This window comes from Chiloscyllium punctatum, chromosome 6, assembly GCF_047496795.1.
Source record: "Chiloscyllium punctatum isolate Juve2018m chromosome 6, sChiPun1.3, whole genome shotgun sequence".
NCBI classification, from domain to species: Eukaryota; Metazoa; Chordata; class Chondrichthyes; order Orectolobiformes; family Hemiscylliidae; genus Chiloscyllium; species Chiloscyllium punctatum.
Genome location: NC_092744.1, coordinates 5,991,511 through 6,015,063, shown reverse-complemented (window position 1 = coordinate 6,015,063; position 23,553 = coordinate 5,991,511). Strand labels below are relative to the sequence as shown.

The 23,553-nt window shown below is 43.7% G+C and overlaps 1 protein-coding gene across 1 annotated transcript in view; it reads right to left on the bottom strand.

Annotated features, from left to right (window-relative positions):
- Positions 1-4,635: 4,635 nt before the first annotated feature.
- LOC140478684 (rhodopsin kinase grk7-a-like) overlaps positions 4,636-23,553 on the bottom strand; it is a 48,995-nt gene continuing 30,077 nt past the window's right edge. Inside the window, exons 3-4 of the mRNA XM_072571956.1 lie at positions 17,783-18,054; positions 4,636-6,320 (exon numbers count right to left, since the gene is read on the bottom strand). Coding sequence (XP_072428057.1) covers positions 5,975-6,320; positions 17,783-18,054 — 618 coding nt within the window. The 3' untranslated portion in view covers positions 4,636-5,974. The remainder of the gene's footprint in view (positions 6,321-17,782; positions 18,055-23,553) is intronic.

Here is a 23,553-nt window from a genome sequence, read left to right as displayed (position 1 = left end):
TCGGAACATTTCATATGTAAAGGTCTCAATTTGGTTGCTTTGTATCCGAATTGCAAACATTACAGTTGGATAAACAGATTACATTAAAAACATTACATGTAGGAGCTCAGTGCAGTGGTCTCCACATGTTGTCTGACTGGCCTCATAAGCCACTGATTGTCCCGGCTGGACCCCAGTCTGTTCAGTCCAACAAATGGCCCTGCTCCATTCCAGGCCTCCAGCCCACCCTGTTCCAGCTCACTCACTCCAGGTCTCCAGCACATTCCAGGCCTCCAGCCCACTCCGTTCCAGCTCACTCACTCCAGGTCTCCAGCACACTCCAGGCCTCCAGCCCACTCCGTTCCAGCTCACTCACTCCAGGTCTCCAGCCCACTCCGTTCCAGCACACTCCAGGTCTCCAGCCCACCCTGTTCCAGCTCACTCACTCCAGCCCGCTCTGTTCCAGCTCTCAGCTGCTCCAAGGTAAGTTTTCTTATAATACAAAAAACTTTAAAATTGTAGAACGTTGTCTACTCCACCTCCGCCATCTTGAATGGATGTAAACCTTTCACTGTACTCTTGTTCTTGAGTACACATGACAATAAAATCTAAATATAAATCTAAAGAATCAGAAATCTGTATTTGACCTTGGTGTGAGGGACACACAGACCTGTCACCCCAAGCACCCATACCCTGGCAGTCACTGCAATAACACAGCCACCCCCCCAACCCCCCTTATCCTGACCAAAGATAATCCCTGAGATTCTGAAGCAATGTCCCCCTCCTGCCTCTCTTTAATATGCCAGCTCTGGCACATTGTCTCTTTGTCAATAAGGTCTTGAGTTCCACTATGAGGCAGGGTTAGTCATATTGGTTGCAACAGAGTCAGAATCCAAGAAAATCCTCTGAAAACATTTGCCACTGAGTGCAGCTGGGCCAGGCAATAATATTAAAGAGGTATTGGCCAGGGTGGATTGAGAGATGTTTCATGATTCTGGTAGCTGTGCACCTCACTGTACTTTGTTATGGACTAGGCCAGACACTCAAAACATTCTTAAGCAGGCAGCCCCAGACCATAACTTTGCAATTTGTTTTGGTAAGTGTACAGTGAAAATTACCCAGAGTAAGTTAGCTCGGTTGACTGAAAATGTGTTGCTGGAAAAGCGCAGCAGGTCAGGCAGTATCCAAGGAGCAGGAGAATCGACGTTTTGGGCATGAGCCCTTCCTGAAGAAGGGCTCATGCCCGAAATGTCGATTCTCCTGCTCCTTGGATGCTGCCTGACCTGCTGCGCTTTTCCAGCAACACATTTTTCAGCTCTGATCTCCAGCATCTGCAGTCCTCACTTTCTCCTCGCTAGGTTGACTATCAGGTATTAAAACAGATAAAAACGTATTCACAAAATTACAGAATGAAACACAAAGAACAGAGTATAGAATACCGCCTAACGTATCGTATCCAAACTAGACTTAGTTATGTTGTTCTGAAAATACACACCAGTCCCAATAAATAAACCCCCTTAAACACAGAGCAAAAATGAAACAAAGGCTTACAGGTCGAAGTCAGAAGGGCAGAAGGAGACAGAGTTTAGCAACTTGTTTCCACACAGTTTCTGCTGCACTCAACTGACTAACAACAAGAATTCAGCTTCCAGGACTGACTACTTCCCTTTTGTTGTATGGGTTACTTCTGAAACATGAAAGCTTTGGCATAAAGTCTCATCTGTTTACGTATAAACAAAAAGGCCTTCCAATACCGTTTTCATCTCTGTACCAACCCAGCCGATTCGGAGCCCGGAGTGTTTTATGACCCTTCTGAAAAGAATCAAGGACACAGTATGGGTGTAGGTTTGCTTGCTAAGCTAGAAGGTTCGTTTTCAGATGTTTCATCACCATACTAGGTATCATTAACGAGCCTCTGGATGAAGTGCTGGTGGCATGGCCAGCTTTCTATTTATATGTTCAGGTTTCCTTGGGTTGGTGATGTCATTTCATGTGATGATGTCATTTCCTGTTCTTTTTCTCAGGGGGTGGTAAATGGGATCAACAATGTGTGTGTTGATAGAGCTCTGGTTGGAATGCCATGCTTCTAGGAGTTTTCATGCATGTCTCTATTTGGCTTGTCCCAGGATGGATGTGTTGTCCCAGTCAAAGTGATGTCCTTCCTTACCTGTATGTAAGGATACTAGTGAGAGAGGGTCATGTCGTTTTGTAGCTAGTTGATGTTCATGTATCCTGGTGGCTAGTTTTCTGCCTGTTTGTCCAATGTAGTGTTTGTTACAGTTCTTGCCAAGTATTTTGTAAATGACATTAGTTTTGCCTGTTGTCTGTATAGGGTCTTTCAAGTTCATTAGCTGCTGTTTTAGTGTGTTGGTGGGTTTGTGGGCTACCATGATGCCAAGGGTTCTAAGTAGTCTGGCAGACATTTCCGAGATGTCTTTGATATAGGGGAGAGTGGCTAGGGTTTCTGGATGTGTTTTGTCTGCTTGGCTGGGTTTGTTGCTGAGAAATCAGCAGACTGTGTTCATTGGGTACCCATTCTATTCGAATACATGGTATAGGTGATTTTCCTCTGCTCTGCGTAGTTCCTCTGTGCTGCAGTGTGTGGTGGCTCATTGAAATAATGTTCTAATGCAGCTTCGTTTGTGGGTGTTGGGATAATTGCTTCTGTAGTTCAGTACTTGGTGGCCTGAGGGTCCTACACAGTGAAGTCTGTTGAGTCTGTGATTAAGAAAGCGAATGCGATGTTGTCACTTATCTCAAGAGGGTTGGAATATAAAAACACCATTGTGCTACTAAGACTTTATAAAGCTCTGGTTAGGCCCCATTTGGAGTACTGTGTCCAGTTTTGGTCCCCACACCTCAGGAAGGACATACTGGCACTGGAACGTGTCCAGCGGAGATTCACACGGATGATCCCTGGAATGGTAGGTCTAACATATGAGGAACGGCTGAGGATCTTGGGATTGTATTCATTGGAGTTTAGAAGATTAAGGGGAGATTTAATAGAGACGTACAAGATAATACATGGCTTGGAAAGGGTGGATGCTAGGAAATTGTTTCCGTTAGGTGAGGAGACTAGGACCCGTGGACACAGCCTTAAAATTAGAGGGGGTAAATTCAGAACAGAAATGTGGAGACATTTCTTCAGCCAGAGAGTGGTGGGCCTGTGGAATTCATTGCCGCAGAGTGCAGTGGAGGCTGGGACGCTAAATGTCTTCAAGGCAGAGATTGATAGATTCTTGTTGTCTCAGGGAATTAAGGGCTACGGGGAGATTAGATTAGATTAGATTACTTACAGTGTGGAAACAGGCCCTCCGGCCCAACAAGTCCACACCGCCCCGCCGAAGCATAACCCACCCATACCCCTACATCTACATCTACCCCTTACCTAACACTACGGGCAATTTAGCATGGCCAATTCACCTAACCTGCACATCTTTGGATTGTGGGAGGAAACCGGAGCACCCGGAGGAAACCCACGCAGACACGGGGAGAATGTGCAAACTCCACACAGTCAGTCGCCTGAGGCGGGAATTGAACCCGGGTCTCTGGCGCTGCGAGGCAGCAGTGCTAACCACTGTGCCACCGTGCCGCCCAAATGCGAGTAAGTGGAGTTGAAGTGCCCAGCAGCCATGATCGAATGGCGGAGTGGACTCGATGGGCCGAATGGCCTTACTTCCACTCCTATGTCTTATGGTCTTATGGTCTTATAGTTAGGATCTTGATTAATAAGGGGATTGAGGCTTACAGAGAGAAGATGGGAGAAACATATCAGCCATAGTCCAATGGTGCAGAAGGCTTGATGACTGAATGGCCTATTATCTTATAATGTGATGTATTTCAACACTTCCCATAGTGCCACTGATGAACTCTGGCCTTTTGAGCTGATCAATAGAGCTGTATCAAAACGATGTGGATTCTGGATAGACACAAATGTAGATATCCCTTCTGATGCAATTTCACCTACCTGTAGTCTTTCTACACACACCTAGCATCTTGTACCTAGTACACACTGCTAATGATGATAGTCAGTGGTGGAGAGAGTGAATGTTTGTGAATGTGTTGCCAATCAGGTGGGCTGCTTTGCCCTGGATGGTGTCAAGCTTCCTGAGTGTTGTTGGGGCTGCACCCATCCAGGCAAGTGGGGAATATTCCATCACTAGATGGTGTCATCACTGTCATATAGATGGTGGACAGGCTTTGGGGAGTCAAGAGGTGAGTTATTTTCTGCAAGATTCCTAGCCTCTGACCTGTATCACTGTGTTTATGTGGTGACTTCACTTCAGTTTCTGGTCACTGGTAACCAGTAGGACATTGGTAGTGGAACATTCAGTGATGGTGATGCCATTGGATGTGAAGGGGTGATGGTTAGATGGTCTCCTATTGGAGACGGCCATTGCCTGTGGTGCAAATGTTACTTGCTAGTTTTCAACCCGAATGTTGTCCAGGTCTTGCTGCATTTGAATATATCTGCTTCAGTATCTGAGGAGTTGCAAATGGTGCTGAACATTGTGCAATCATCAGTGAACATCCCTACTTCTGACCCCATGAGGGTCAAACCAGCTGGAGATGGTTGGGCCACAATGCATGGCACAAACATTATGAAAAAAACCTACAAGTTTCAATAACAATAACATCAGATTCCTTGAGTAACAATTGAATTTTGTCTATTTTGGCTTAAATTTTTATTGCTTTCAAGACAGCAAGCACAAATGGACACCCACTCTATTGAACGTCAATGATTCTGAGTGAAGTTCTGATGTTAGAATGGAAATAGCTTTATCCATGAAAATTAAGATCCTGCTCAACCTTCTACCAAGTCCCACTCAACCCACAACACACATGATGGGCATTGCGGCAGAGATCCACAAGGTGGATCCCAACGTCAAAGCTCGTTGATATATCATGTGAATGAAGGAAACTACTTTGTATCTTTTCAAAGTATGGACACATTATAACATAACATTGCTTATTTAAAAAATGATTTTTTGCTACTGTTGTTGCTACAATATTACAGCATTGTCCGCTAGATATTGTGAAAGAAACACAGCTACAGGGAATCATGTGCCTTCATTTGTAATAGTTCATGTCTTATATATGCACACAATATTGATACCTGTGTCGACTTCATTACCAAACATTGAGCACCATTCATTAACAAGGGAAGTAAAGCACTGGAGAAACATTAGTGCCCTTTGCTTTTGTCTTAGCATTTCCTTAATACATGTGCAAACAATATTAAAATACACATATCTATTAGATTATGCCTATTTCTTTTTTTTAAAAGAAATGAACCCCAGGAATGCAATTCATCTCTTCTGTATTCTCAGTTTACTACATTGTCACTAGTGGCTAATGCATTGTACAACACTCGATGCAGTACAAGATGTTCATTTGGAAAACTCAAAGTTGAATCCTAGTTGTGATCATCCCTATTACTTTCTCAATTGATATCATGTAATCCATCAGAGAGAGGTATGATTATTCAATAGATTTCTGTTATTTCCTGTACAAAGCACCATTACTCAATGCACAAATGGGAACTGAACCAAGCATCGATCTCCATAAGAACAAAGGTAAGCCCTTTTAATATATCACTCAGAAGGTGCAATTTGCCCAAATTTTTTTTTCATATTTGTTTATGCATCACAGAAATTGACAACAATATTTCTGCTCATTTTCACCTTCAATGGGTGTTTTCTTTTGTCTTTACACCCTGTAGTTTGACAACAGCAAAAATGGATGTCCATTTTCAGAAAAATCATTTCAAAAATTAATCTCTCTCCCTGTGCCAGAGTATTGCCAGTTGTATATGTTTCCACCTTCTCTAAAGGTCCAGCAAGGTTTTTAATGATTGCATGGCCTCAGTGGTGCTGTGGTTTGGAACTGATGTCTTTATTTGTATTTAATCAGGGACTGAGGTAAATTCTCATCTCAACTTCTTGGTCAGAAGAGCATCAAGTAGACAAAGTAAGGAAAGGTTTGGTTAAACATTTCACAAAATCATACAAACACCTGATTTTGCCTCTCCAGACCCATTGGCTATGTCACCAGCCTCCTGCCTGGAAGGGTCATTGAGATCATCAAATACACCACTTTCAATAATTTCTTCCTGCCACGGAATGGTGACAGCACCTGTAGAAAACTTCTTGTAGAACTGCTTATCCTGGTCAGTGATTTCAACACCTTTGATCTCAGAGAAGTCAGCAATATCTCCGATGTCCTTACAATACACCGTGGAGGGGTCTGGCACATAAGGAGGCTCAGTAAGTCCAGCTTCTAACCGTTGGAAGTTGATCGATTTGAAGAAAGGGTGATTTCTAGGGTCATCATTTTCACCCCTAAAATAAGAACACAGTGGAACATTTTTACATATCACCTACATTTTCAGTTTTTATTGTAATTGCTGTTTTATAGATCTTATGCAAGTCAAACCTCATTTGATGTTCTGGTAACAGCTCACTGGACTCAGAGCATTAACTCTATTTTTCTCTCTACAGATGCTGCCAGATCCACTGAGTTCCTCCTGCATTCATTGTGTTTATTTCTTAAGATCAAAAGAAATAGGAACAGGAGCGGGCCATTCAATTGGATCAGGATTCCTTATGTCCATTTCCTGCCCTTTCCCTGTAACCCTTGATTTTCCAACTGATCAAGAATCTCTCTAACTCAGCCTTAAATATACACAAGGACTCTGCCCCCACAGCTCTCTCTGTAACAAGGAGTTCCAAAGACTCCCAACCCTCTGAAAGAAGAAATTCCTCCTCATCTCAGTCTTCAATTGGTGCCCCTTTATTCTGAGACTATCCCCTCTGGTCCCAGACTCTCCCATGAGGAGAAACACCCTTTCAGCATTGACCCTGTCAACCCCTTCAGAATCCAAAATGTTTCATTGAGATCTCTCATTTTTTTAAGCTCCAGTGAGTAGAGACCCAACCTGTTCAGTGCCTCCTCATAAGACAATCCCTCCACACCAGGGATCATCCCGAGTGAACCTTCTGCAATCTGCCTCTAATGAAATAATATATTTTTCAATCATCATTTGTTCATTTTCAGGAAAAAGAAATGATGAGTGATCCTTAGGCCTGATCCCCTTCCATGGTCTCATTGATCAAGAGCTGTTGCATTTCTTTCACCTCTGTTAGGGAAGATTTTGAAGAGCTAACTGAGCAATTGTAAAAGAAAATCTGGGAAAAACATGAGAACTAATGCTTTTATTTGAGCATCATTGATTACTGGTGGTGTCTGTCATGATATCCAATATTCAAAGGTCCCTGATCCAAGATTCCTTTCTAAGAGCTGTTGTGGTGCCATTGCAGTAGCCTAACTTTTCAGACCTGATGGTTTCGGTTCAAATCCCACCTCCTGCAGTGCCATGTAACAGCACATCTGAACAGATTAGTTAGAGAGCATCTCTGCAATGTTCCAGTCAAATTTGCTACTTCATTGCAGAAATGTTCTAAGAAAAATAAAGCAATTTTCCCAATTAACCAATACTCCCACATTGAGAAAGAAATTGAACTGGTACCTTTCCTTGTAAGTTGCCAGAGGCTGAGTCTTATTTGAAGGTGATTGGAGCCATTAGACTTGGTTGAAAATAGGAATATAATGGTCTACGTTATGACAGTGTGAACAAGACCCACCTAGTAACCTGTACTTCATGAAGGCCAATTTCAATGAATGCAGCCCATGTACAGAGACATTGTAACAACATCCGAGATGTTAAAAGTAGTCTTTCATGACAGCACAAAGTAACTGATAGCAAACTGGCATCTCATTTTCTATTGTCAAGAAATGCACACGTGCTGTGGAATGGAATTATTCTGGGTGATCATTAAAGATGGAGGTTAAATCCATGATTTGACAACGCTATAATTTAAATTGTTGAATTAAAGTAAGAATTAAAGTAGCTCAGTTGGCTGGAAAGTAAGACAAGTTTAAAAAAACAAAAGAATTGCAGATGCTGGAAATCAGAAACAAAAACAGAAATTGCTGGAAAAGCTCAGCAGGTGTGTGGAGAGAAATCAGAGTTAATGTTTGAAGGGTCATTTGACCTGAAACATTAACAGTAATACCACTGACGTGGATTCAATCTCCACACCAGCTGAGGTTACAATGAAGGAGTCTCCTTCTCCCCTCTCCTGAGGTATGGTGACCCTGAGGTTAAACCAATGCCTCACCCTCTCTAATGAGAAAGTGGGACTATGGCAGCTTTATTATTTTATTGAATGGTGGAGTAGGCTTGAGGGGTTGAATGGCCTACTCCTGCTTCTTGTTCATGGTGGCTCATTGGTTAGCACTGCTGCCTCACAGCGCCAGAGACCCAGGTTCAGTTCCACCCTCGGGTGACTGTATGCGTGGAGTTTTGCACATTCTTCCCGTGTCTGCCTGGGTTTCCTCTGACTGCTCCAGTTTCCTCCCATAGCAAAACGTTGTGCAGGTTAGGGTGGATTGGCCATGCTAAACTGCCCTGTAGTGTCCAGGGATGTGCAGATTAGATGGGTTGGCTGAGGGAAATGCATGGTTACAGGGAGGGGAGTGGGTCTGGGTAGGATGCTCTATGGAGGGACGGTGTGGACTCAGTGGCTTGATTCCACATTGTAGGGACTCTATGATTCTATAAGTTAGGTCCCAGATTAGACATTTTCTCATTGAATAGCTGACCAGGCTTGAGTAGTTAAATGCCCTTCCTTTGTTCTGATGAGATACGGCAAGACAGAATTCCAAAAAGTGCATAAGGGCCATGGTAATTTTTGGCACAACTATCATATTGTAAATGTGTATGGTGAACTTTTAGCCCCACAAAATTAACTTTAACACAACACTGTCATAGACTCATAGAGATGTACAGCACGGAGATAGACCCTTCGGTCCAACCTGTCCATGCTAACCAGATATCCCAACCCAATCTAGTCCCACCTGCCAGCACCTGGCCCATATCCCTCCAAACCCTTCCTATTCATATACCCATCCAGATGCCTTTTAAATGTTGCAATTGTACCAGCCTCCACCACTTCCTCTGGCAGCTCATTCCACACACATACTACACTCTGTGTGAAAATGTTGCCCCTTAGGTCTCTTTTATTATATCTTTCCCCTCTCACTCTAAACCTATGCCCTCTCATTCTGGACTCCCTGACCCCAGGGAAAAGACTTTGCCTATTTATCCTATCCATGCACCTCATAATTTTGTAAACCTCTATAAGGTCACCCCTCAGCCTCCGATGCTCCAGGGAAAAACAGCCCCAGCCTGTTCAGCGTCTTCCTATAACTCAAATCCTCCAACCCTGGCAACATCCTTGTAAATCTTTTCTGAACCATTTTAAGTTTCACAACACCTTTCCGATAGGAAGGAGACCAGAATTGCATGTAATATTCCAGCGGTGGCCTAACCAATGTCCTGTACAGCTGCAACATGACCTCCCAACTCCTGTACTCAATACTCTGACCAATAAGGGAAAGCATACCAAACGCCTTCTTCACTATCCTATCTACCTGCGACTTTTTTTTTTGATTTTTTTTTGAGTGGGAGCAGCGGCCGAGGAAAAACGAACCCGGGAGACTACAGCTAAGGTAAGACAGTTTGTTTCAAAATTACTTACCTGTAGCGGGCAGCGGAAGTGAGGTTGGAGCGCATAGCTGGGCGGGAAGGTAAGTGATTAGTATTTGAGTGGGTGTGTTCTAGACCCCAGGTCCTACTTCCGTAGGGCCTCCCTCCCACCCTCCTCCTCTAACCTAACTTTAAAGTCCACAGGTTATTGACTCAGTGTTCTTGTTTTTGGAGACAGTGTACAGTCATGGCAGCGCAGGCGGTGGAATGTTCCTCCTGCAGGATGTTTGAGGTAGGGGTGACCACCGATACTCCTGCCGACTTCGTGTGCAGGAAATGCAGTCAGATCCTGATCCTCACCGAACGAGTTAGGGAACTGGAACTGGAGCTGGATGAGCTGAGGATTATTCGAGAGGCTGAGAGGGTGATCGATAGAAGCTACAGGGACATAGTTACGCTGGAGAACAGAGGTAGCTGGGTAACAGTTAGAGGTGGGAAGGGGAAGAAGCAGGCAGTGCAGGGTTCCCCTGTGGTCGTTCCCCTAAAAAATAAGTATGCTGCTTTGGAAACTGTTGGGGGGGACAGCCTTGCAGGTGTAAGCTGCAGTGAAGGGGTCTGTGGCTCTGAGATTCAGAAGGGAAAGGGGGAGAAGAGGAGAGCGCTAGTTATAGGGGACTCTCTAGTTAGAGGGACGGACAGGCGGTTCTGTGGACATGGGCGAGACTCTCGGATGGTTTGTTGCCTCCCGGGTGCTAGGGTCCGAGATGTCTCGGACCGTGTCTTCAGAATCCTTAAGGGGGAGGGTGTGCAGCCAGAAGTCGTGGTACACATTGGCACCAACGACATAGGTAGGAAGAGGGGTGGGGAGGTCATTCAAGAGCTCAAGGAGTTAGGCTGGAAGCTAAAAGCTAGGACGGACAGCGTCGTCATCTCTGGGTTGTTGCCGGTGCCACGTGACAGAGAGGCAAAGAATAGGGAGAGAGTGCAGTTGAACACGTGGCTGCAAGGATGGTGTAGGAGGGAGGGCTTCAGATATTTGGACAATTGGACTGCATTCTGGGGAAGGTGGGACCTGTATAAACAGGACGGGTTGCACCTGAACCAGAAGGGCACCAATATCCTGGGGGGTAGGTTTGCTAGCACTCTTCGGGGGGGTTTAAACTAATTTGGCAGGGGAATGGGATCCGGACTTGTAGTCCAGCAAGTAAGCTAGCTGTGTGTCAGGATGCCCAAGACTGTAGGGAGGCTGTGGAGAAGGTAGCACTGACAGGGACTACTTGCGGACACAGAGATGGGCTCAAGTGCGTATACTTCAATGCAAGGAGTATCAGAAATAAGGTGGGTGAACTTAAGGCGTGGATCGGTACCTGGGACTACGATGTTGTAGCCATCACGGAAACATGGATAGATGAGGGACAGGAATGGCTGCTGGAGGTTCCTGGTTACAGATGTTTCAGTAAGATTAGGGAGGGTGGTAAAAAAGGAGGGGGGGTGGCATTGCTAATTAGAAATGGTATAACGGCTGCAGAAAGGAAGTTTGAGGGGGATCTGCCTCTGGAGGTAGTATGGGCTGAAGTCAGAAATAGGAAAGGTGCAGTCACCTTGTTGGGTGTTTATTATAGGCCCCCCAATAGCAGCAGAGATGTGGAGAAACAGATTGGGAAACAGATTTTGGAAAGGTGCAGAAGCCACAGGGTCATAGTCATGGGCGACTTCAACTTCCCAAATATTGATTGGAAGCTCTTTAGATCAAGTAGATTGGATGGGGCGGTGTTTGTGCAGTGTGTCCAGGAAGCTTTTCTAACGCAGTATGTAGATTGTCCAACCAGAGGGGAGGCCATATTGGATTTGGTACTCGGTAATGAACCGGGACAAGTGGTGGGCTTGTTAGTGGGTGAACATTTTGGTGATGGCGACCACAATTCTGTGACTTTCACCTTGGTTATGGAGAGAGATAGGTGCGCACAACAAGGAAGTTTTTACAATTGGGGGAAGGGAAATTACGATGCTGTAAGACAGGATTTGAGGAGCATACGTTGGGAGCATAGGCTGTCAGGGAAGGATGTGGTGGAAATGTGGAACTTTTTCAAGGAGCAGATACGACGTGTCCTTGATATGTATGTACCGATCAGGCAGGAAAGAAATGGTCGTGTGAGGGAGCCTTGGTTGACGAGGGAGGTTGAATGTCTAGTAAAGAGGAAGAAGGAGGCTTACATAAGGTTGAGGAAACAAGGTTCAGACAGAGCAGTGGAGGGATACAGGATAGCCAGAAGGGACCTGAAGAAAGGGATTAGGAGAGCTAAGAGAGGGCATGAAAAATCCCTGGCGGATAGGATCAAGGATAACCCCAAGGCATTCTATGCGTATGTGAGAAACCTGAGAATGACGAGAACGAGGGTAGGTCCGATCAAGGACAGTGGTGGGAGACTGTGTATTGAGTCGGAAGAGATAGGAGAGGTCTTGAACAAGTACTTCTCTTCAGTATTTACGAACGAGAGGGACCGTATTGTTGAAGAGGAGAGTGTGAAACGGACTGATAAGCTAGAAGAGATACCTGTTAGGAAGGAAGATGTGTTGGACATTTTGAACAACTTGAGGATAGACAAGTCCCCCGGGCCTGACGGGATATATCCTAGGATTATGTGGGAAGCAAGAGAGGAAATTGCAGTACCGTTGGCAATGATCTTCTCGTCTTCACTGGCAACGGGGGTGGTACCAGGGGACTGGAGAGTAGCGAATGTTGTGCCCCTGTTCAAAAAAGGGAATAGGGATAACCCCGGGAATTACAGGCCAGTTAGTCTTACTTCTGTGGTAGGCAAAGTAATGGAAAGGGTACTGAGGGATAGGATTTACGAGTATCTGGAAAGACACTGCTTGATTAGGGACAGCCAGCACGGATTTGTGAAGGGTAGGTCTTGCCTTACAAGTCTTATTGAATTCTTCGAGGAGGTGACCAAGCATGTGGATGAGGGTAGAGCAGTGGATGTAGTGTACATGGATTTTAGTAAGGCATTTGATAAGGTTCCCCATGGTAGGCTTATGCGGAAAGTCAGGAGGCATGGGATAGAGGGAAATTTGGCGAATTGGATAGAAAACTGGCTAACCGGTCGAAGTCAGAGAGTGGTGGTAGATGGTAAATATTCAGCATGGAGTCCAGTTACAAGTGGAGTTCCGCAGGGATCAGTTCTGGGTCCTCTGCTGTTTGTAATTTTTATTAATGACTTAGATGAGGGAGTCGAAGGGTGGGTCAGTAAATTTGCAGATGATACAAAGATAGGTGGAGTTGTGGACAGTGAGGAGGGCTGTTGTCGGCTGCAGAGGGACTTAGATATGATGCAGAGCTGGGCTGAGGAGTGGCAGATGGAGTTCAACCCTGCCAAGTGTGAGGTTGTCCATTTTGGAAGAACAAATAAGAATGCGGAATACAGGGTTAATGGTAGGGTTCTTGGTCAGGTGGAGGAACAGAGGGATCTTGGGGTCTATGTACATAAATCTTTGAAGGTTGCCACTCAGGTGGATAGAGTTTGTAAGAAGGCCTATGGAGTATTATCGTTCATTAGCAGAGGGATTGAATTCAAGAGTCGTGAGGTGATGTTGCAGCTGTACAGGACTTTGGTTAGGCCACATTTGGAGTACTGTGTGCAGTTCTGGTCGCCTCACTTTAGGAAAAATGTGGAAGCTTTGGAGAGGGTGCAGAGAAGATTTACCAGGATGTTGCCTGGAATGGAGAGTAGGTCGTACGAGGATAGGTTGAGAGTTCTCGGCCTTTTCTCGTTGGAACGGCGAAGGATGAGGGGTGACTTGATAGAGGTTTATAAGATGATCAGAGGAATAGATAGAGTAGACAGTCAGAAACTTTTTCCCCGGGTACAACACAGTGTTACAAGGGGACATAAATTTAAGGTGAAGGGTGGAAGGTATAGGGGAGATGTCAGGGGTGGGTTCTTTACCCAGAGAGTGGTGGGGGCATGGAATGCGCTGCCCGTGGGAGTGGTAGAGTCAGATTCATTGGCGACCTTTAAGCGGCATTTGGATAGGTACATGGATGGGTGCTTAATCTAGGATAGAAGTTCGGCACAACATCGTGGGCCGAAGGGCCTGTTCTGTGCTGTATTGTTCTATGTTCCACTTTCAAGGAGCTATGAACCTGCACTCCAAGGTCTCTTTGTTCAGCAACACTCCCTAGGACCTTACCATTAAGTGTATAACTCCTGCTAGGATTTGCTTTCCCAAAATGCAGCACCTCCCATTTATCTGAATTAAACTCCATCTACCACTTCTCAGCCCAATGGCCTATCTGGTCAAAATCCTGTTGTACTCTGAGGTAACCCTCTTCGCTGTCCACTATACCTCCAATTCTGGTGTCATCTGCAAACTTGCTAACTGCACCTCTTATGCTCGCATCCAAATCATTTATATAAATGACGATAAGTAGTGGACCAAGTTTACACACAGGGAGTGATTTGGAGACGATAGTGGTAAGTAGTACACTGTACTTTCCTGAGTCAAGATTCATCCAGGCATTTGCTGGGTTTCGTATTCCTTAAGGGTTAGAGATAGGTTCGGTGATTGGGCAAAGATCTGGCAAATGGAGCACATGTGGAACAGCGTGAAATTGTCCAATTTGGCAGAAAGAATCTTAAAGAAAGCATATTGTCCAAACAAAAGCAGAAATTGCTGGACAAATCCAAAACTCTGGCAGCATCTGTGGAGAGACAGCAGAGTTAATGTTTTGAGTCCAGTGACCCTGCTTTAGAGCCTTGCATCCACTGATTGACTAACACGACCTTTGGGGCATGAAATTGCATTTTATCAGCATTTTCCCAGAATTTTCCAAATAATCGCCCCAAGAAATTGTGAGCGTTAAGATATTTTGCGTTAAATGCCTCCTTGTCATGTCAGTAAACCAAATATGATCAACACTAACATGTGTCACATGGCTTTTCACTGTGTACAATTCTGGTCTCCTTCTTATCGGAAGGCTGTTGTGAAACTTGAAAGGGTTCAGAATAGATTTACAAGGATGTCACCAGGGTTGGAGGATTTGAGCTATCGGGAGAGGCTGAACAGGCTGGGGCTGTTTTCCCTGGAGCGCGGAGGCTGAGGTTTATAAAATCATGAGAGGCATGGATAGGATAAATAGACAAAGTCTTTTCCCTGGGGTCAGGGAGTTCGAGCTAGAGGGCATAGGTTTAGGGGAAAGATATAAAAGAGACCTTAGGGGAAATGTTTTCACGCAGAGGTTGGTGTGTGTATGGAATGAGCTGCCAGAGGAAGTGGTGGAGGCTGGTACAATTACAACATTTAAAAGGCATCTGAATGAGTATATGAATAGGAAGGGTTTAGGGGAATATGGGCCAACTGCTGGAAAATGGGACTAGGTTAATTTAGGATATCTGGTTGACATGGACAAGTTGGACTGAAGATTCTGTTTCTATGCTATACGTCTCTATGACTAGAGGGCATGGCTTTAAGGTGCGAGGGGAAGGATTTAGATGGGACCTAAAAGGTAACTTTTTCATGCAGAGGGTGGTACGTGTATGGAACGAGCTACTGGAGGAAGTGGTGGAGGCTGGTACAATTTGAAAGGCATCTGGATGGTTACATGAATAGGAAGAGTTTAAAGGGTAATGGGCAAGACGCTGGCAAATGGGACTAGATTAATTTAGAATGTCTAGTTGGCATGGACGAGTTGGACTGAGGGGTCTGTTTTGATGCTGTACAGCTCTATGACTCTATTTCTGAATTATATTTCAGGGCAAACAGAATGGATGATGCTTCAGATCTGTCACATTCACACACTGAACTAAACATAGGCAAGAATGTGACGTTGGAGGGTGACACCTTTTAGATCGGGGGGGAGGAGCCTATCACAGTAGCTTACTGCCAGAGTTTCACTCCCTGCGATGTAGCATAAACACTCTGGCTCTACAATCTATTTGAGAAGGATACATTCCTTAGATCTCCTAACTGAGGTATAACATCGGCCTCCTTGTGAAGCCTTCATGCTGCACTTTGTTAGGACCTAACGTGACACTGCATTGAGATTGATGTGACGGTTACTGTTAGACATTGTTGTTGCTGGAGTCTTTGTGGCTTCAGGTGAAGACAGCGTGGAAGGAGGTAGCAAGTACTATTTCATCAACAACTCCAGCAACAAGTGCGTCCTGAGCAGCTGCTGTAGAGCCTTCAGAAGGAAAAGCAAGAGGTTGAGATCCCGCTAAGGACATGGAGGACACTAGGCCCTCACTAGCTGTCATTTTCCACAGCTCTTAGATGCACACGGTGAGTACTCGCTATGGATGTCCCAGGCTGGTAGCTCTGAACAGCAGCAACTGCTGGAGCTGGATGTGCACTCAGAACGACTGGTTGGCATTCACGGTAACAGCTCCCACAAACAATTATGCCGATAGTTTGTTTCAAGAAGCAAATGAGACCCTATGTGACATCTCCAATTCCTCAGCTGGCACTGGGGTTCTCCACCATCGCTGGCATCCCCCAGGGGTGCGGAGCACTACCAACTGCACCCACACTGCTTTGACAGTGTCCTGTCATCAACCTGTAGAGTTCATCACCACAAGAAGGCTCCTGCTCCATCAATGTCCAACCTTTGGCTTGCCACCGATGCCAGGTCCTGGTGATGTGCTCTAGAGATCCGAGGTGTTCGCCTGATTTAAATATTCAAGAGAGTTCACAGGTTCCTGCAGTCTACTGAGGTCCTCAGGTAGTACAGGGCTGGCCGCTGAGAGACAAGGGCTAACCCCTCCAAACCCTGACAAGTTACACCTTCGTGAAACCCCACACTGATGCAGAATGAAGATATAATTCTGTCCACGCTTCCACCAGCATCACAGTGGAACAGATGAAAGGCCTCCAAAAACTGAGGTTTTGAGATGGTAGATCACAACAGTGGTATTGCCCAGGAATGGTGTGTCATGTCACTGTTGCAAACAAAGGGGGGAAAGATGTGCAGGTTAGCTGGATGGACCATGGGATATTGTCCATGGTGTCCAGGCCCAGGGATGTGCAGGTTAGCTGGATGGACCATGGGATATTGTCCATGGTGTCCAGGCCCAAGGATGTGCAGGTTAGCTGGATGGACCATGGGATATTGTCGATGGTGTCCAGGCCCAAGGATGTGCAGGTTAGCTAGATTGGCTCTGGGAAATACGGGGTTCCAGGGATAGGGGAGAAAGGTGGGTCTGGGTGCAATGATCTTTGGAGGCTTGATGTGAACTCAATGGGCTGAATGCTGGAAAAGCACAGCAGCCTGACCAGCACCACACTCTCAACTCTGATCTCCAGCATCTACAGTCTTAAGTTTCTCCCCAATGGGCTGAATGGCCTGTTTTCACACTGCCTTCCCTCCTGTCACTTGCTCTCAACCTGTCACTATTTCACCCTCATAGACCTGAAATGGTAACTCCGATATTCTCTGTACAAATGCTGCCAGACTTGCTGACTATTTCCAGAGATTTTTGTTTTTATTTCAAAATGTAAGTGACTCTGGCAACACAAAGGTATATTTTAATTGAATGGATTAACATTATGTAATTTTATAGCCAGCTGCAACAGAGATGTGGTGCTGTCATGGTAACATGCCTAGATTAGTTATCCAATAACTTCAGTTTAGTATTCTGGGGCCATCGGTTCAGATCTTGCCATGTTAGGTTGTGAAGTTTGAATCTAATAAAGACTAGCCCAATGTGAATAATTTGTTTTTAAAAAGACCTATCAGGTACATGAATGCCCTTTAGGCAAAGAAATCTTACCTCAAATTTGAATTTAACAATGTCAGTTCATTTTCTCTGACCTCCCTAACCATATTATAATAGTAAACAACTAACATTTGTCTTAAAAAGTATCAACAATTTCACAGTATGGGTTTGAATCCTCCCATGGCAGATGGTAGAATTTGAATTCAATAAAAATCTGGAATTAAGAGACTAATGACGGCCTGAAACTGTTGTTGATAATCAAAAAAGAACATGTACGGCTCACTAAAGCGTTTAAGGAAGGAAATCTACCATCCTTTTCTGGTCTGGCCTACATGTGACTCCAGCCCTACAGCAACGTGATTGACTCTTAACTGTCCTCTGGGCAATTAGGGATGGGTAATAAATGGCCAATGGTGTCAACATTCCATAAATAAACAAATAAAAAGTACTGTTGATTACTTAGCAGCAGTTAATAAATATTGAGCCTTGCTGTTAGTAGTAACAGAGTAATTATTGATGTATTCAAGATTCTTACCTGCAGCCTAAACGTTCTTCTGAGCCCTTTGCCAAAAACAGTTTGCAAATGTCCTTCGACTCCTCGGTGAATTTGGGGTTTTCATAGTTCACTTCATCTTCCAGCGTTCTTCTTTTTACTTCGTCTTTACTGACCTTTTCTTTATAATCCTTGAAAGGTGTTCGGCCAGCAATCATTTCGTAAATGCTACATCCCAAAGCGAACCAATCCACAGGGTATTTGTAGTTCTCCTCTTTCAGTATCTCTGGAGCCATGTAACCATTAGTTCCAGCCTAGAACATGAAAAGCACAGTCTGTTTAGAACCTCATGGAGAAATGCCGAAGATTAATTCGACCATTAAACCGATAAGAAATTGTCGCACATTCCCAATAACATAGAGTCATAGAGATGTACAGCATGGAAACAGACCCTTCGGTCCAACTCCTCCATACTGACCAGATATCCGAAATTAATTTAGTTCCATTTGCCAACACTTGGCCCATATCCCTCTAAACCCTTCCTATTCATATACCCATCCAGATGCCTTTTAAATGCTATAATTGTACCAGCCTCCACCACTTCCTCTGGCAGCTCATTCCATTCTCTGTGTGAAAATTTGCCTCTTCGGTCCCTTTTAAAATCTTCCGTCTCTCATCTTAAACCTATGCCCTCTAGTTTTGGACTTTCTACTCTGGGAAACAGACCTTGGTTATTCACCCTAACCATGCCCCTCATGATTTTATAAACCTCTATGCGGTCACCCCTCAGCCTCTGATGCTCCAGGAAAACAGCCCCAGCCTGTTCAGCCTCTCCCTATAAGCTCAAACCCTCCAACCCTGGCAACATCCTTGTAAATCTTTTCTGAATCCTTTCCAGTTTAACAACATCTTTCCTATAGCAGGGAGACCAAAATTGAATGCAGGATTCTAAAAGATTCTAACCAATGTTCTGTATGGCTGCAACATGACCTCCCAACTCTGATACTCAATGCGCAGCTTGTCTAACGACAACTTGGTAAGCCTGTGTCATACAAGATGTAATCTTTATTATGTAGGTGCAGTGAGAGTGCATCAATATTGTGCATGGAAAGACCTGCACTAATACCCAATCATTTTCAGGCTGTGATTACCCTACGGTAATGTAATAGCATTGGGACTGCATCATGCTGTTTAGAACTGAAACTGATTCTATTTAAAATTCTCATTTACGCTTAAAAGCAAAATTTAGTAATCAGAATACAATTTACAACAGAAGGAGTAAATATAAATCATCGGTGCTAGATGCAGCAAAGATTAGCCTAGTTTCTATCTACAGCACAGGGACTACAGCAGTTCAGGAAGACAGCTCAACACCACCTTCACAAGGGGCAATTAGGGACGGACAATAAATGCTGGCCCAATCAGTGACACCCGCAACAGAATTAAAAACAAATCCAAAATACTGCGGTTACAAACTGCTAGAATAAAATGGGCAGACATTAAATTGTATTGACACTTCCTTTGCAATGCTCAGTATTTATTCAGATTCCAATAAATGTTTCCTTTATTTCTCTTTCACTCGTGATATTTAACTTTAGACTATTCTATGCACTTTGCTCTTTTCTCTCCTAGCTTGTTTGTTTTTTTTCCAACTCTGTTTTTCTTTCTGCAACTTTACTGTAGATTTCTGCCATTATCCCTCTCTTCTGAGTTGCACCAGAAGGTAGTTTGAGGCTGTAATCTGTCTGGCCCAGTCTGAATGACCATTCTGGCAGGAATTCTGAGATTCAGTGGTTATGAGTTATTTCTGGTGAGGAGGTGCCGGTGTTGTAACTGGGGTGGGACAAAGTCAAAAGTCACATGACACCAGGTTATAGTCCAACAGGTTTATTTGAAATCATAAGCTTTGGAGCATTTTTCCTTCGTCACCTGATGAAGGAGCAGTGCTTCGAAAGCTTGTGATTTCAAATAAACCTTTTGGACCCTAACCTGATGTTATTTAACCATGTGGGCTATCCTAGCTGAAACCCCATTCTCTCCTGACATGATTATAATTGCACTGTCATATGGAAACAGCGTGTAAACCCTTGCTGAATATTTTTCACTGTTACTTGACGATTCCTTCACAGTCTTTGCACCAGCAAAGACTACAGGCCAGAAATAAAAGAACATACTCTCACTGAGGCACTGTAGGAGATGACCACATTTTTCTATGTTTCTCTTTTCTCACTGGCTACTTGCTTCATTAGTGTGTATCGCTTGCTGTTTTATTTTCATGTCTCTGTGTCCTTCCTCCTGGTTTTATTGTCATTACAATGATTTGATCATTCTTCATCATCTTGCCTTGCCAGCATGGACAAGCAGTTATGATGGCCATTATTAGAACCATGAATAATACAGCACAGGAACAGGCCCTTCGGCCCCCCCCAAGCCAGCACCAACACATTTTGCCCTTCCACACTAAAACTGTCTTCACTTACAGGATAAGTACTCCTCTATTCCCTTCCTATTCCTGTATTCCTCCACCACCTCCTCTGGTAGCAGGTTCCAGGCACTCAACACCCTTTGTGTTAAAAACATGCCTTGCACAAGTCTTTTAAACATTTCCACCGCACACCTTGAACCTGTGATCTCTGGTAATTGACCTCTCCACCCTGGGATTTAGCCTCATATGTTCGACTCTACCCATGCCATTCACAATCTTATAAACCTCAATTAGGTCATGCCTCAAATTCTTGTGTTCCAGTGAAAACAAACCCAGTCTATCCAGCCTTTCTTCATAGCTAAAATCCCCCATACCAGGCAACATGCTAGTAAACCTTTTCTGTACCTTCTCCAAAGCATCCATATCCTTCTGGTAGTGCAGAGACCAGAAGAGTATGCAATATTCCAAGTTTGGTCAAACTATAATGATATAACATCTTTATTCCTCTCCCCTACTTTCCCTCAACATTGGATGAGCCATTTAATTGTCATTCCTAACTGCAGAGATCAGCAGGTAGCATTTCTGTGGTCTCCCTATATTACTAATTACTAAAAAATCAAGTGAGGATAGCTTTCTGGAAGACTAATCCAGGCTGCATTTATCATAGTTACTACCTGCACTGCAATTTCTGTAGTTCCATCATTGCACAGACCACTTAAACTTCACTTTTGGATTTATGAAGCTATTACCACCTTTCGTTTTTGCACACTTTCACTTAACTACGGCGTTATATTTCCCAGCTTTTAAATTAAGAGACCATTTTATAAATTTCTTAGATTTTACATGAGCTACAAATTAGCATTGCACATTGTTAATGTTAAACGGCTATTAATGAGGGATGTTTTAATTATGTTAAGTTTACAGTTTTGTAGTTGAAACCGAGATATTTACATACGCACAAATGTAGAAGCTAAAATTGAATTAAGAGAATTTTCTGAGGTAAATTGAATCAAATCAATGCTGTTTTCCAAAAATAGTTAAACTAATTTCAGTAATTTTCCAACTTGAAATTAAAGTATCATGAATGACAGTGAATTGACCACTTTATCTGCTGAGTACTAATGACTGTACTTATAACATTCTTCACAATATCACAATAATAGATCGGAACTCCAATGTTTTTACAGACATTTTTTTACTTTTAATTTCAAAATGTGTATTTATTTTAAAAAGAGGATTACAGTGGATAAAAAAAAACCTCCAAATAGAAATGCAGAGACTGTCAGGCAAAGTCCTGTGTGAAGCCCTTGGAATATTACCCCTAGAATGGGTCAGAGATTTCCAAATAGACAGAGAAAAGATAACAGGGAGGGTTGATTATTCCCTCTCTCAGCAGGAAGGTATTCCTTGCAGGTATTCCTGCTTTACCTTCCAGGAAGACACAAAAAAGAAGTGGTTAAAAACTAATTGTTGCACTAATCTGTGTTTGTTATTGGCCAGGCATTCTGAGTGCTGTGGGGTCCACCGATTTTGGGAACAGCCATTTTAAACACTGAAGCAAAATACCGCATATGCTGGAAATCCGAAATAAACAGAGAATGCTGGAGAAAACCAGCAGGTCTATGGGTGGAGGATCCATAGAAACCCTGCAGTGTAGAAGGCTATTTGGCCCATCAAATCCATACCGATCTTCCGAAGCACGTCCTACTCTGACCCACCCCATCCCTGTTACCCTGCATTTCCCACGGCTAACCTACCTAGTCTGTACATCCATGGACAATTTAACCTGGCCAATCCACTTAACCTGTACATTGTTGGACTGTGGGAGGAAACCGGAGCACCTGGTGGAAACCCACACAGATACTGGGAGAATGTGCAAGCTCCACACAGTCACCTAAGGCTGGAATCAAACCCGGGTTATTGGTGCTGTGAAGCAGCAGTGCTAACCACTGAGCCAGAGTTAGCATTTTGTGTCCAAAATGAATCTGCTTTAGAACCATATTTTAAATACCTCTGCACTGTAGGTAAAACAAAACACAGATCTTTCACTTGAAATGCTTGAAGGGAATCAGAACAGAATTTCTGCCAATCTGCAAAGCTAAAATATCAATATTGGGACTGCTTAACTCTCAATTTCAACACCACTGCCATCTGAAAACTGCTGCAATATCACCTTCTCTGATTTTCACAAACAATTCAGAGACCAATCCATTTCTGTCTTTTTTTTTCTTTTTAGGCACATTTCTTAGTTATATTCTTTATGTATATGTTTCATTGCCATTTGTTCTTGTACTGAACAATTAATAAACTAGCAATTGCTGTTAATTTTAGAAAGTCTAGTTAAATTGGTTCCTGTTAAGACATAAATTCACTTCGGTCTGGTGGAAAGTTATCTATAAGGGAAGGAATTATTTCTAAGGGAGTGGGTGAATAACTGAAGGGAGTCAGTTCCCATCTCCTTACATGGAGGTTAATAATTTAGGGTATTCTGTCGGAATTGTAACAATTTGGGAACCTCATCCTGCACCTAGTTATAACAACAGTTATTCCTAAAAAATATCCTGTACTTAGTTGCTACAATGTAATGTTTATTTGAAATTTCTTTACCTGACTATTGTCAACCATTTAACAATGTCTTATTTCTAACTTTTTTTTAACTTTGTAAAGTAATGTCACTACTTTTTATTCCTCTTTTGTATCCAAGATTTGTACCTGGCTACTTGTACCTAAGATGGTGCCATAGGAGGCAGACATTGTAAAAGATTTTCATGCTTACTTCTACAATCGAGTACACATGACGATAACGGATATTCTCTGCTACTTTTCTATTCTATTCATCCGGAATCTCACTAACAATGACCATGAAACTACTATGTGGAGGTGTCAATGTTGGATTGAGGCGGACAAAGTCACAAATTGTATGATATCGGGTTATAGTCTGACAGGTTTATTTGAAATCCCAAGGTTTTGGAGCACTGTTCCCGGGTGTAAACCTGGTGAAGGGGCTACGCCCGAAAAACGTGCAATTTCAATAAACTTGCTGGACTAGAACCCAGTGTCATGTGATTTTTGACCACAAAACTATTGGATTGTTATAAAAACCTTTCAGCCAGTTTCACTAATGTCCTTGGGAGAACATTATCTGCCGACTTTGCCTAATCTGACCTGCGTGTGACTCCAGACCCACAGCAATGTGGTTGACTCCGAAATGCCCCAAGCAAGCAATTCGCTGCAGTAAGCTGGTACCAAACCAAGACAGTAAAGTTGAAGGATAAAACCAGACAGTCCATTCAGAGACCAGACATGACCAAGGTACAACCTGTCCAGTAACCCTGTAAAGTCCTGTAAAGCCAAAAGTGCGACAGCTTATACTCCTGCTCATCTAGCA